At 29.9% G+C, this 15,375-nt stretch overlaps 1 protein-coding gene across 3 annotated transcripts; it reads right to left on the bottom strand.

Moving 5' to 3' along the window:
- Positions 1–12,235: 12,235 nt before the first annotated feature.
- LOC112702025 (zinc finger BED domain-containing protein RICESLEEPER 1) lies at positions 12,236–15,215 on the bottom strand. 3 transcript variants are annotated; one of them, XM_025752873.3, is made up of 2 exons: positions 14,953–15,215; positions 12,236–14,339 (listed from the first exon to the last, which is right to left on the bottom strand). In XM_025752873.3, the coding sequence occupies exon 2, from the start codon at positions 14,328–14,330 to the stop codon at positions 12,342–12,344; it is 1,989 nt and encodes a 662-aa protein (XP_025608658.1). In that variant the 5' UTR covers positions 14,331–14,339; positions 14,953–15,215; the 3' UTR covers positions 12,236–12,341. The 3 variants fall into 3 exon arrangements, with proteins under 3 accessions (XP_025608658.1, XP_025608659.1, XP_025608660.1); XM_025752874.3 differs by having other exon boundaries at positions 12,236–14,351; positions 14,953–15,193; XM_025752875.3 differs by having other exon boundaries at positions 12,236–14,419; positions 14,953–15,190.
- Positions 15,216–15,375: the final 160 nt, after the last annotated feature.

Genomic DNA, 15,375 nt, shown 5'->3' with positions numbered 1-15,375 from the left:
TTCTTGTTAAGGAGAGTCGACTGAAAATTTTGCATTAAGTGTAAAACTATTTCGGGAGAGATTTTAACAACACAACATAGGATGTTCGTCATAGATTTTCGTGTTGAGTAAAAGTTGAGAAAAATACATCATACGAAAAATCCAAGAATGAGGTGGTGGCGGATAAAAGGTTTGGAACAAAGAAGCTTTCTATGACGGGTAGGAGAAGGGGCAAAGAGGGAAGGGGATGGAAGCGAGGAGGAGATGTGAACAGAGATGACAGAAAGTTATTAGAAGAACAGCAAAAGAAAGTTTTTGTGAATCTAGAGGGATAGGACCAAGAGACAAGGAGTTCTGGTGGTGGAATGCGAGTGTACAATAAAAGATAAAGGCAAAAAGAGAGTGCTTTAAAGAGTGGTCTTTGTTCCACAATACAGATAATTATGAAAAATATAAGGCGGTTCAGAAAGAGACAAAAATGGTTGTAATAAGAAAAGCAAGAATAAGAGCATATGAGGGTCTCTACCAGTCTTTAGGCATGAAGGAAGGAGAAAAAGGTATATATAGAATCGCAAAGAGCCGTGAAAAGAGAACAAGAGACTTGAAACATGTTAAGTGCATAAAGAATAAAGATGGAGAGATTTTGGCTCAAGATGAGAAGATTAATAAAAGGTAGAAGAAGAGCTACTTCTACGAGTTATTTAATGAATGACAGAAGACTCTTTCGAGTCTTGATCGATTATGCACGAGGGAAGAAGATCAAAACTTTGACTACTATCGAAGGATTATTTGAGACCTCGAGGTAAAAGATGTAAGACTCGGAATTTTTTAAAAAATCTTATTATGAGCTAATTTCAATTTTCTTATTCATTAAAGACTTTATTTTCAGAAATTATTTTATTAAAAGTAAATAAGTCAAATTTTGATAATTAAATTAGAAATTCTACTTAATTTTATAATTATTGAATAATTTTCTATATTTAAATTATAAATTTTAATAGTTTTAAAAGAATAAGAATTTTATATGATTTAGTTTAAATAATTGAAATTTTAGGATTTAATACTTTAATTTTATAAAAAAAATAAATTATATTATCTCTAATTTTAAATAAGAATATTTGATTAAAAGCTAATTAGCAAATTGGTAATTAAATAATATTTTTAAAATAATTTTAAGGGATCAAATTAGATTTTAAATTAATACTTTATGTCCCAATTTTATTAAAATTATCAAAACCCTAATTTTATTCTAACTCTAGCGGCTATTTCCCCTTTCCCTTCTTCCTCAACACACACACAAAAAACAAACCCAACATTTAGCATACTTCAAAAGAGAAAAACCAGAGAAAGAAAGGAAAAAGAGAAAAGGGAAGAGTGAGAGAGAACGGGAAGAAGGGTGACTATAGGAGGAAGGCTTGTCCACAGCACCACTATCGAACTCGTCATCGTGCCACCACCGTTTAGCCCGTTTGTCGTTGTCGTCAACACTGTTGCTCGGAGAAGAGAACAATGCGACGCGAGGGGAGATAGAGAAAGTTCATGTCGTTGCTGTCGAAGAACACATTGCTACCGAACCCAAAACCATGACTAGGAGAGGAAGTCGCTGCTTTGCCGTCAAACTCAATCGTCACCGCTGGGAGAGCAGAACCGCACGAGAGAGAGAGAGAGAGAGAGAGAGAGAGAGAGAGAGAGACGCGGGTAAGAAAGGGAGGGTCGCGTCCAGCCGTCGTCATCGCCATTCGCGCCTCCAGCTGTGTCACCATCGTTCGTGCTCACCGATGGAGAAGTTGTCGTCGAAGAAGCAGAAGGCGATGGAAAGAAGGAAGCTGCTCTGTTCTTTGGTCCTCCTCTGAGTTCCGTAAGTCGCTCTTATCTCGAAACTCTTATTGTTATTATTTTGTTATAAGTTATTTGGTTTTATGCAACATTAATATATCAGGGTTGAGCCTCAGTTCTTACATGCTATGTTTGATAAGCTGTTGTTGCTGCGTGGATGGTCGGATTTGACGCCGCCGCTGCGAAATCAGAATTTTACGGGTTTTGTCGCGTAGTTAAGTTGCGATTGAGGTAGGAGTTTTCTTTAAATTTATTTTATATTATAGAATTGTTATAAATAGATATTGATATGAAAAACATATTTTTGTGATTATGTGAGTCTTATGGATGGGGTTGTTTATTGGATTGAATTATGCATTGCTTGAGTAGTGTGTGGTGGCTGATAAAAATGAATTTGAAAAGTTGATTTGATTGATTATCATAAAAAGTAGTTTTTTGGTTTTGGAGTTAATTTGATATTAAAAAAGAATCGGCATTGGAATTTATTTTGTTGATTTATCAGAAATGATATTTGAGAATTGAAAATGGTTTGAAATAATAGAATTGGTCTGATTTTGAAAATGATTTTAAAAGGGTTTGAGGAATGGTTTGGTTGGGATCCTTGAAGGGTGGCAATGTCCAAGTTTTAGAGGGGATGCTATCGAAATTTTTATAAAAATTGGAGGTTTCGTTTGAAAAGGATTACGTTTTGAGTTTGATTTATTTGGAAAAGAATGAATTATGTTTTGAGTTTGAATTATTGATGAATAGAATAGGAGATGTGATGATGATGAGTATGATAATGAGGAATGATAATGATTGAATTTGAATGATGATGAGGTTTGATTTTAAAATATTGTTTTTTAATGAATTAAATGATATTGAGAATGATTTGAAAATAAAATTGAATTTGATTGTGATATGTTATCGGGTAAGATGCAGTGGTGTTATCCACTTATTTTGAATAAGAGTTTGAGACTCTGAATAAGATGCAAGAGTTGAGTTCTGTTGCTGCTTGTTTCGGGTTGAGAACTGTAACACCACCTGGATGAAAGGCAGGGTGAAGTTGTTCTTTGCTCCGGATATGCGGATAAGATGCAAGGGTTGTGGGTTGGTCCCACTTAGTTATATATATATATATATATATATATATATATATATATATATATAAAAGCTACTTATGTAATAAGTTATGTATATATGTATATGCTTATTTGTTTTCAATTAAAAAGTATTCCTGTTTTTTTAAAGAAAACCGCAATACGGTTCGAGTTAAAACCTCATATTTTACTATTAAGTATATGAAGTCATCGTAATACCTATTGCTATTAGAGTGGCACAGTCGGAAGTGTGACATTCTGATAGTGAGGGTGTTATAAAAGAGACTCTAAAGCGGATGAAAAATGATAGGGTAGTAAGACCCGATAATATTCAGATTGAAGTTTAGAAGAGCCTTGGAGAGAAAGGCATCAGTTAGTTAACCAAACTTTTTAATGAGATTTTAAGATCAGAGAAGATGTCAGATAAGTGAAACTTTGGTACCTATAAGAAAAAGGGGGATATATAGAATTGTGGAAATTATAGAGAGATCAATCTCATGAGCCATACCATGAAGTTATGGAAAAAGGGTGATAGAACGGAGGTTGAGATAAGAGACACAAGTAACAGAGAACCAATTTAGTTTTAAGCCAGACAAATCCACTACTGAAGCTTACCTGTTAAGAAGGATGATGGAGAGGTATCGTAGTAATAAAAGGGATCTACATATGGTGTTTATTGATTTGGAAAAAGCGTACGAGTGCCAAGGGAGGGCTTATGGAAAGTTTTGGAAAGAAAGAGAGTAAGGAACGTATATATTCGTGCAATTAAAGACATATATGATGGGGTTACAATTAGTGTGAAGATTTAAGGTGGTGTGACAGAAAAATTTTCTATTGGTATAGGATTACACCAGAGATCATCCTTAAGTCCATATCTATTCACATTAGTCTTGGAAGTACTCACAGAGCATATCCAAGAGCCTGTATCACGGTGCATACTTTTTGCTGATGATATTGTCCTTATGGGAGAGTCAATGAAAGACCTAAATAAGAAGTTGAATTTATGAAGAGAAGCTCTAGAAGTGTATGGTCTGCGCATAAGTCGTAGCAAGAAGGAATATATGAAATGTAAGTTCGACTGTCGAAGAGAAAACCATAATACAGAGGTGAAGATTGGAGAAGACATCCTAAGAAAAGTTAAAAATTTTAAGTATCTTAAGTGCAATATACAGAATAATGAAAAGATTGAACAGGATGTAACCATATTATCCAAGTAGGTTGGTCAAAATGGCGGAGTGCATCTGATTTTTATATGTGACAAAAAGTGTCTTTAAAACTTAAAAATAAATTCTATCGTACTACTATCAGATCGGCTATGTTTTATGGTACAAAGTGTAGGCCGGCCAAAGAGGAGCATAGACATAAATTAAGTGTCACAGAGATAAAAATGTTGAGATAGATAAGTGGTCATATTCGATTGGATATAATAAGGAACGAAGATATAAGAGAGAGAGAGATAGAGAGAGAGAGAGAGAAAGAGAGAGAGAGAGAGAGAGTTGGATTAGCATCTATTGTGAAAAAGATGGTAGAATCGTATTTTAAGTAGTTTAGACATGTGAGAAAAAGATCGACAGAGCACCCAATCAAGAGGATAGATGAGATGGAAGATGGACAAAGAATAAAAGCTAAGATAAAAAAAGACCTAAAAAGATCATCCATAAAATGATCAAACGAGATCTACATAAAAACAATCTTTATATAAATATAATACATAATATAACTCAATATAATATCGTTTGTTCCATATAGCCATTCCTTTCAATTTTTTTTGACATAGCATAGGCGCGGCTTCTTTTAAGATTTTGAATAGAGTTTAACTTTGATGTTTATTAATAGTGATGTCTTTATATTATAGTATTATATAGATTATCTAATCTAAACTATTTTTTGTTTAATTAATTAGTGATTCAAATAAATATTAATTATTTTTATTAATATAATAATATATAAATAAATATTTACACCAATATAACAATCATACATAAAAATTAAATCCTTTTAAATATTAATTTATTCTCATCTAATGAATAATACTGCTAGATTAGTTATATTATCATTGTACCCAATTTTTGTTGATAGACAATGATATACTTTTAGGTTCAATAATGTAAAAACCCAAGGTTAGTTAGCCAGGACCACAAATTCAATAAGATAATTACTTTTCCTTTATAGAGGATCTTTCCTATTTAATATATTGAATAAATGACCATTTATATTTATAAAAGATAAAAATATTTATATATGTATTTATATTAGATTAAAATTAAACTTGTATTTACGTAACATATTTTATATGTGACAAAAATACTTTACGTGACATTCTAATCTTCTAAAGATAATGTATTTTTGTCACACAAAAAACATCTTGCGTGGATACAAATTTAATTTTGATTTAGTGAATGTGAATACATATATTAATGTTTTTATCTTTCATAAGTACAAATGGTTATTTATTCTTAATGTATCAATATATATTTTACAATTTTAAAATTTTGGTATGATTTTTGTTCTAATCATACTACATGAACATTAATAATTAATCACCAATCAATTATTATTATAAATAAGTTTAATTATTTTACTATGATAATATATATATATATATATATATATATATATATATAATAATTAATTTAATACAGGTAACTAATTAGTATACATGTATTATTTTTTTCTAACACTTAAATTGAACAAATTCATATATGATTAAGTTACATGAATTGTCAATTTTGATTTCCAAATATTCTTAAGAAATGCATTTCATACTCGAAGGTACATGGATGTTTCTCTCCTCCGATCCTACCATTTTTGTTGAACCATAAATGCAGAATTTGGCAATGTTATCTGTTCTGAAACAAAGTTTAATGCTATCATTAAGGCTATATACTACTTCAAACCCTATGTGGCCTACCATCAAAAATGGAAATTTAAGTCCTTCAAGTTTCTTTCTTTTAGGACCACATTCTTCAAATATGGAAAATGGTTTAACTTGACAATAACCCATTGCTAAGTGCAATTATTCCTTCATACCTACCTGTAATCATGGTGTTCATAATTTGGGTGTATACAATCATAATTTTCTCCTAAGACAATTTTATTTTTCCTTGATCGCAGGTACATCATCAATTATTATATGCAACATAACAGTACATAAACTAGGTAAAAAATTATAGGTTTCACTCTCAGAAAAAAAAAAAAAACCCAGTAATTAGTTATGGGTCTAATTTAAAGGTGCATGGTAACTATTATGATCAGAACTAATTAAAACTTTCACTTTGGTGCTACCAATCATTTTGGTACAATTACAACTTAAATTACTTTATTTAAATTTATAACCACTAATTTTTATTTATATATAAGTTATGTTTAATTATATTAAAAGAATCCAATAGTCATAAATATCTAAAAAAGACATATACTAATTATATATACTCTAAAATATGTAAGCATTGTTATAGATTTAATTAAACGAATTTAGTTTTAATGTATTGATAAATTTGAAAAGATACAAGAATATACAATTAATTGTTTGTTACATTAAGAATACATAAAATTAAATTCTTATAATAGAGATAACAATAAGATAAATCAGGATGAGTATTTTAATATTTACACTCACTTTAAATATTAATGATTTATTCTATTATCTGTCTTATTATTCACGTATATTTTATTTTTGGTAATGTTTGAAAAACAAATAAAAATTAAAATTTATTCTATTGACTTATTTAATATTTATTAATAAAATAAGTTTTCATTATTTTTAGCTAATTTTTTTTAACAAATATTTGCCCCAAACATTTATCATAGGTAGTAGAGAAACTTACCCCATTTGTTATCCCTATTCACCGATTTGATTCCATGTTCAAAATTTTCACCCAATAATGGAATCATTCCTTCAATGCATGGCTTTAATTAATTATTAATTAGTGAACACGTTAGATTAGTTAATCAGAGGATAAAGTAGTGATTAACAAGTGTAGGGCCCTTTCCTATGCTAAAGACATGAATGCCAACTTTCATTCTCAGTCTTTCACGAGCTGAGTTAACTCATTGCATATGTAGTTTTACTTTTAAACAAAAATAAAATACAAGGTCGGTTGATTTTAATAAAAAATTATTGCTCAACGTAAAATATTTCACGTTACTTATAGAATTTGAAATAAAAGAGCTACATTAAAAATATAATTTTATTATAAAATACATTAAAAATGACATATAAATTAAGTTATTAAACAATAATAAAACTATTTAAATTCATTTTATTTTTCTCATTGATGATTCCATATTTCGTATTTTTATTTTCAGGGTTACACTCATTGTGACATTTTTTTTTCCTTCATTAAGGAACTGTTATATTATTTTTTTTATTCTTCTTTTTATTTTAGCAACATATAGCAATTAAATCACATGACAATATTTGAAGATCAGATTGAATATGCTTCCATTATCAAACAAGCTACCATATTTATAATTATTAATGAGCCTCTATCTTTATAATTGTCTCTAAAGGATTTAGCATATATATGAACATGTCTTGTCTTGTGATATGGTTTGGGGAGGAATTTAATGCTAACTTAATTAATTAAAAATGAAAATCAAGGAAGCTATGCTATATTAGAGGCCTTGATTTAGGTCTTTTGAACATGAAATTATGTTAAAATTCAAAGCAGTAGTCATAATATTACTTTTTATAAAAAAAATTATCTAAACTGATAAGAAAAATATATGAATGGTTATATAACATATTTTTTTAGACAATAAATTTTTTTTTTGGGTTTGCATAAATTATTTGCAATAAAAATTGAATTTTAAATTTTTAGATCATAAAATTCTGATATTACTTATCAGATAAAAAGATGCACAAAAATAATTATATTTTTAATAAAATAAAATTATCGTCTAATTAAGTAATCTTATATTAAACTCAAGTATATAAGAGTGCTACATTAAGAGGAAATCTATATAGTTTTTAATAAATAGAAAAAGAAATTAAAGAAACTAAAAGAATATTGCATGTGGTGAAGAAGGTTTCACACATCACATAGTTGTTGAAGAAGGTGAAGATGATAGTGATGGTAATTGAAATTATCATGAGGAAGGAAATAAAGAAAGTTTTATATGGTTATTAGTGGGGAAAATTGCAGCATACAAAACAAGCGAGTAGGCCCTAATAATTAATGAATAATGACTAGTCAAAAAGATGACGTCATGATGATTTCTTAGGTATGTTTGAATGAATTTAATTTCTCAACATACAAAAACTATATTAAAAGGGATGAGAGAATTAAATTCATTCACTAAACTTCACTTAATAGTAGGTAGTTGAAATCCTATTGTAGGAAAGATAAAATCCCGAGTCTAAGAGATTGAAGAGCATGCATTTATGAATGTGGGATTAAAAAGGCATGCTCATGGCTAGAGATGCCAACGGGGTAGAGCGGGTTTCTCTATTTCCGCTTCTAAATTTGCCTTTTGACCTTATTTCTGTTTTTCGTTATAAGAGATTGTTCTCCATCTCTATTCTTTATAGGATCTTATTTTTTGGATGTACTTCATTCTCCGTTTATCTGATAATTCTAACTAATTATTAATTTTCATATGAATAAAACTGTAAGTATTTATCCTATACAAAAACAGCATAATTTTATATAAAAAATCTAAACGACAAAATAGTAACTTCTTTCGAAATGAAGTAGTGGGAGAATGTAACGGCGAGCCAGAGGACAGAACAGTGGATGAAGTGAGACGCAGCAACAGAGGAGAGAATATAAACGACGGCAGAATTACGAAAAAAACACCGCAAATAGAGAGTACGACGCGGTAAGGGTGATGGCACAGTGAGGTGTGACGATGCGGTGAGAAGGAAAAGTGGCGATGGGGTGACTGCAAAGAGGTTGGATGGAATATGGAGTATAAAGTATGGACAATGTAAGAGATTTTTAAATTGAAGAAGGTTTGTTTCTGCAAAACTCCTAATCCCCACTCGAATTCCTGCGCTTGTTTTGAAAAAATTTTGTCTTCCATCCTCATTTTTACAAAAAAAATTTCCACAGTTAAATCTCTATTCAAAGCAATTCCTACAAAAATCTTCACGTCTCCAGGAATTTTGCCATCCCTAGTCATGACTTCACACTAATAATAGAGTATGAAAATTTTTTGTTCAAGTTACTAGGACAAATGGCATTTAATTTATAAGTAATGGTTTTTTTGGGGGTATAGTCTCCTTTGCTAGATGCTTATTAAAAATTTATATTTAAAAAAAAATTGAAGTTTTATCATTGTAATAGACTAATAGTTATAACTTTTGATCACTATTTTGAGGATTAATTACAACAATTTAATTAAAAATAAATGGAAGAGGATAAAATTTAGTCTAAAGTAGTTCAATTTTTATATTTTTTATTTATTGATTTTTGCAGAAATAATTATAAATAGATAATTTTATCTATAATAAACATATAATTATTATAGATGTTATATATATACGGAATTATAAATGTAACTTGTGATATTTAAAATGATATTATTATTATTATTATTATTATTATTATTATTATTATTATTATTATTATTATTATTATTATTATTAAGTTATTGGGCGTTCTTTTAATGGTTTCGGTACCCGCGGGATTATTAACAGTACCCTTTTTGGAGAATGTTAATAAATTCCAATTTCCAATTCTTGATCATTGAGATTCGTGGTCAATACAGATTAATTAATATTTAGTTTAAGTATAAAGGATATATATTACCTCCCCTATTGTATTCTCAAATAAGAAGGGGTGGTGTGTAAACTCTCCCACCTTGTTTCGTGTTAATATAATAGTTTTAGTGCAGAATCGAATCCCCCTTTGACTCTGTACCAGCGATTTAAATAAAAGATTGAGAAAAATCGGTCATTCACAACCACTGATGAAGGATTCCTCGAAAGTAGTGTTCGATCGATTACGTATTAATCAATATTCGATTGATTGGTCTGAGGTTGAGGTTATCGACAAAAAAGATTTGTCTAAGTTACTTTGTTTCTTTTTGTCCAAGTTACTTCCTTATCTTCGTTACCCTTTCTTAATAATGAAAAAAAGATGAATTTTTATGAAAGCCTTTCATTTGCTTCTCTTCGATGGAAGTCTTATTTTCCCAGAATGTATCCTAATTTTTGGCCTAATTAATTATTATTATTATTATTATTATTATTATTTTATTATTATTATTATTATTATTATTAATTATTATTATTATTATTATTATTATTATTATTATTATTATTATTATTATTATTATTATTATTATTATTATTATTATTATTATTATTATTATTATTATTATTATTATTATTATTATTATTATTATTATTATTATTATTATTATTATTATTATTATTATTATTATTATTATTATTATTATTATTATTATTATTATTATTATTATTATTATTATTATTATTATTATTATTATTATTATTATTATTATTATTATTATTATTATTATTATTATTATTATTATTATTATTATTATTATTATTATTATTATTATTATTATTATTATTATTATTATTATTATTATTATTATTATTATTATTATTATTATTATTATTATTATTATTATTATTATTATTATTATTATTATTATTATTATTATTATTATTATTATTATTATTATTATTATTATTATTATTATTATTATTATTATTATTATTATTATTATTATTATTATTATTATTATTATTATTATAGGCCAGTTGCTGAATTCCATGGTTCATAATATATGTGGTAATAATAATGGCTTTATTTATTTATTTTAAAAAATTTGCTAAAGATGTTGATATAGTAGGAAATAATGGATGTGGATGGAAAGCAACATTTAATTGTTTCCAGCAGGGTTTAGAATTATTCCAATTTGGATAAATGTGGCAACAAATTAAAAAGGCAAGTTATTGAGCTGTAATTAATTGTTTGGCAGCTAAAGAGAATATACAATAGAGGAGTTTTAAATGGACATGCTAGCTCTATGGATCAACACCTTTAATAATTATTAGAAATTGTTGTCAGTTTCTAGCAAAATCCCAAAACCTGATGACTATGACAGAACATTGACATGATGAACACAAACACCTTTGAAATTAACCTTAATTATAAACTAAGTGATGGTTTTACCACCATGTGTGAATTAATTACTTTGAATGTAAATGGGTAAAGAAAGTAAAAAAGCTTAATTACTAGCTACCATAGGTTGATTATTATAAAAAATATTTAATAACAAAAAAAAATTAATAAAAACAGTCAAATTTATTTTATTTAATGTTTTAAATAAGATAAATTTTAACTATTTTTTTTGCCTCCTTAATATTATCGGATTATTATTTGTTGCTATTAATTAGAACAGGAACAATAACTACACCCTAAAAAGTAGAGAAGGTTTCATGATGCAAGCCAAAGCTATCAAGTATCAACTCATACTTGCTAGAAAAAGAATTTAAGATTATTCCTTATGTAATTTTAACTTGATTTTATCATCTTAAGATATATTCAAATGATGAGAAATAAAGTTTGTATTATTATTTGTGTATATTTTTTATTTTTTGTTTGTATCTTTTTTCACTTATCATCAATTATTTTTTATTTACATATATATTTTTATAAATTTTTTACAAACTTTTTACCTTGTTTCACTTATTATCAATCACTTTTAATATTAAGAATAAAATATGTACATTAGTAGTATAAAAAAAAAACAATGCATATAACATTTCTTTATTCAAACGGGACCTTAAGTAGTATTTATATCTATCAAACTTTCCCATGATATAACATGATCGTGTTAAGAACAAATAATAAGAGGTTTGAGTTTGACACAGGTGTTAAATATTTGAAACCTATTTTATAGGAGTCTTTTATATAAACAATTTATGAGTACTTAAGTACGGACATTCATTTTCAGTTTTGAGAAGCTTTCGTTTATTAATCATAAGTGCCAAACCTACTTTCATTTCTAGCCTAGAAAATTCTCTTCTTTTTTTTTCCCCCTTAGAAGCATCTTATATTGTAATTTAATCTGAAAAGAATAGTTGAACTTGAATGCAAGGGGCTCATCCTCTTTTGAAGTGTCGAGAATGCAATCGATAATTATCTTTGAGATGGAAAAACTTTAAAATCATGGACTAACGTAACAAGGTATCTATAAACCAATGAAAAATTGAAAAAAAAAAAAAAAGCGATGATAAATACCCCGATCATGGGGGTAAAAAAAATTGTAGGCTTAAATCTTAATATCTTATCTCCAAGAAAGGCTAAGCATACCAAATATGTAATAACCAAAAGAAAAATTAAAACCCCACTTGCTAAGTTTGCATATGGCTTTGGATCAAATTGAAAAATTGAAATATGGAGTCAGAATATCTACTTACAATGGTTTATAAGAAGTGACATGCAGAATTAGCATCAATCCTTAATTTTCTAATTCATTCCTTATCCAATCTTGTGAACAAACCAATGCTTGGATAGTAGCAGGATTAAGCGAACTCCAATCGCGATCAAGAACCCTTCCATCGGTGTTGAAGGCCAACTCCGGCGGAACTTTTGACATCGGAATTCCTAGCATGTTTCTTGCCATCATGGATAATACAGGATACCTGGGAGTGTGAACTTTCCACCAATTCAATATGCTGAAATCAACATTGCGTGGAAAGAGAGGCTCTTCTAGGTACTTGTCTAGATCGGATTTCATGCCTTCGCCCTGGGAAGTTTCATTGAGAAATTTATCAAATCCCATGAGTCTATCCCTAGAGTCCTTTGCAGAAGTCGGTAAGGAAAGTCGAACACTGCCAACTTGCCACGGCAGACCCTCATCATGAAAAGCTAGTGGCGAGCATATTGAATGTTCATTGTATAGAGCCTTCACGCTGTCAAGAACCTCGTTGATGCGAGCTGAAGAAGTGCTACCATAGATTTGTGGATAGTAATATTCTACCAATTTCATCTTGAATCTCGGATCTAACATGGCTGCAACTGCCAAACCTAAGCTACATTTCTCCCAATATTCATCAAACTTGCTCCGCATTCTTAATGCCAAAGAACTAATATATTCATCAGAATTGTTGCACCATTCAATCAGATGCAACTTGACATCACATAGTTCAGGAAAATATATGTTTGCAGTTGGATACTTGCTCCTGGTGAAAACATTTGTAACCTCCACAAAAAGTTTCAAGTAGTTAGTAATGGCAGAGACTCTGTCCCACTCTACATCAGATAAGCTGACTGTGCAGCCATCATCATTTTCCTGCAAAAGAATAAAAACATCCTTGAATTCTAAGACAGCTTCAAGCATTGAATGTGTGGTATTCCATTGGAATGGATTATCTACAGTTAGGCATTTTTGACTCCTAATCCCGACTTCTTTGGCCATCCCGTCGAACTTTGCTTGTACTGTCTGTGAACTTCTAACATAACGAATACTTTCTCTGACCTTGCTGATTAATTCACTAATAGCTACCAGAGCATGCTGAACCATGACATGTAGAACACTCGCAGCACAGCGTATATCAAATAATTGACCATTACAATAAAGAAACCTGTTTTGCGAAAGTCTTTCCCCAATTCTTATTGCAACGTCATTGCCGGCAGTACTATCCAAGACAACGGAGAACAGCTTCCGGTCAATATCCCAGTCCATCAGACAAGTCATGATAGTAGCCGAAAGCATGTCTTCAGTATGGGAAGGATCAATTGCGACAAAATTTAAAATCCTCCTCCTTAACAACCATGATTCATCTATGTAATTTGCAGTCGAGCATAAAAATTCAGAACCATTCGATGTAGTCCACACATCGGCACCAAGGCTGATTTTCCCAGGTAATTTATCCAACATCTCATTCACCTTCTGTTTCTCTTTGTCATAAATCTCAATACAATCTGCCTCAACCCTATTCATCGTCACAAGCTCAAACAAAGGCTGTAGATTTTTTACAAATACTCTAAAACCCACATGTTCAACCATAGCCAACGGATATCCATGTAGAATAATCATTCGAGCAAGATCAAATCGACTCCGCCTTTGATCGAAGTTACAGTTTCCAGCATTCACATTTTCATCTTTCAACTGCTCCTGGTCCAGTTTAACATTGACGAAGCTAAGGGGGTCATCTTTTTTGTGATCTTTATTATCAAAGTTGAAGTTTGCAACAGTGACAGTTGTGTCCTTTCTCTTTTCTTTAGCTGTAACATATTGAGCTATGCCATGGCTAGACCTTCTCTGACACCTGATTAAATGGTTCCTCAAATGCGATGTTCCACTCGAACTTGATCCACTCAATTTCCTTTTACAATGCCTACAAACTGCCACACAGGTGTCTCCTTTCTTAATTCTATCAAAATCATTCCATACAACAGACTTCAACCTACTGGATTTGACAATTACAGCATCCGACAAATCCATAGCATGAACCTGACAAATAAGCTTTCCATCCAATTCAATTCAAAAGCTTCATATTTATCGGGGTAAAATGAAACGAACGAGATAGAATCCTTGCATAATCAAATGTTTGTGTATAGAAAAATGAGCATACATGAGTATGAACAAATGAAGGTACAACATTGCAAGAAGATAAGAGAACAAACACATAGCTTTCCAATCTCTCAACATATTTGAGATTGGGAGGGAAATTCTTCTAAAAATATTAGGTGCACATGCTTATTTGAAAAACATATAAAAAAACCCATGGTTTAAGCAAAACTTCAAAATAACTTCATAAATATGTGAGGAATGTTCTGGTAATCACCCTAAACCCATTCTATCTAGAACTGTTCCACACTTGCCTCTTATCATGTTCTTGTTGTCGGAATTGAGAAAAGAAAACCTTCACTTTACAACAACAACAAAAAATTTCACAATAAAAAAACCTTCTTTTCCCGATAGAATCAAATTCATAGTTTCCTGATAACTAAATAGTTGGAAGCAGCTGCTTCTTATTACATTCTCACAGAAATGATTTAGGCAGGAAAATGATCCATTCCCAAATGATAACATGAATTATTTAAGAAGGAAGAAAAATTGGTACCTTTGTGAGTGAGAATTTGGATTTGAAGAAGCGCCGATGAATTGGGATTGTTGTATGTATGTAGCTGCAGTTGTTTAGGGAAGATGAATCAATTCAAATGCTATGTGAGAAAAGAAGAAGGACACTCTGAAAACCCTACACACAGAAAGGAGCATTTAATGCAATGCAATGTGTTGGGGACAACAGAAAGAAGAAGAAGAGGGAGAAGACGACGATGATGACGACATAGCTTCACTCTAAACGCAGCGTTTCGGTGCACCACCGCTATTATAATTTCTATTTCTATTTTTATTTTTATTTTTAGTTTCTTTTAAGGTTTAGGGCCCAAATTTATATATGGGCTCATATTGGGCTTGCCCAAATTGATTATAGCCCAAAACGAAAATGCATCTCTTTCTCCCTCTGCCGCGAGAGTGTGAACCC

The sequence above is a fragment of the Arachis hypogaea genome, chromosome 7, assembly GCF_003086295.3.
Source record: "Arachis hypogaea cultivar Tifrunner chromosome 7, arahy.Tifrunner.gnm2.J5K5, whole genome shotgun sequence".
NCBI classification, from domain to species: domain Eukaryota; kingdom Viridiplantae; phylum Streptophyta; class Magnoliopsida; order Fabales; family Fabaceae; genus Arachis; species Arachis hypogaea.
Note: the sequence above shows the minus strand (reverse complement) of the source record. Positions and strands in the feature narration are given on the sequence as shown.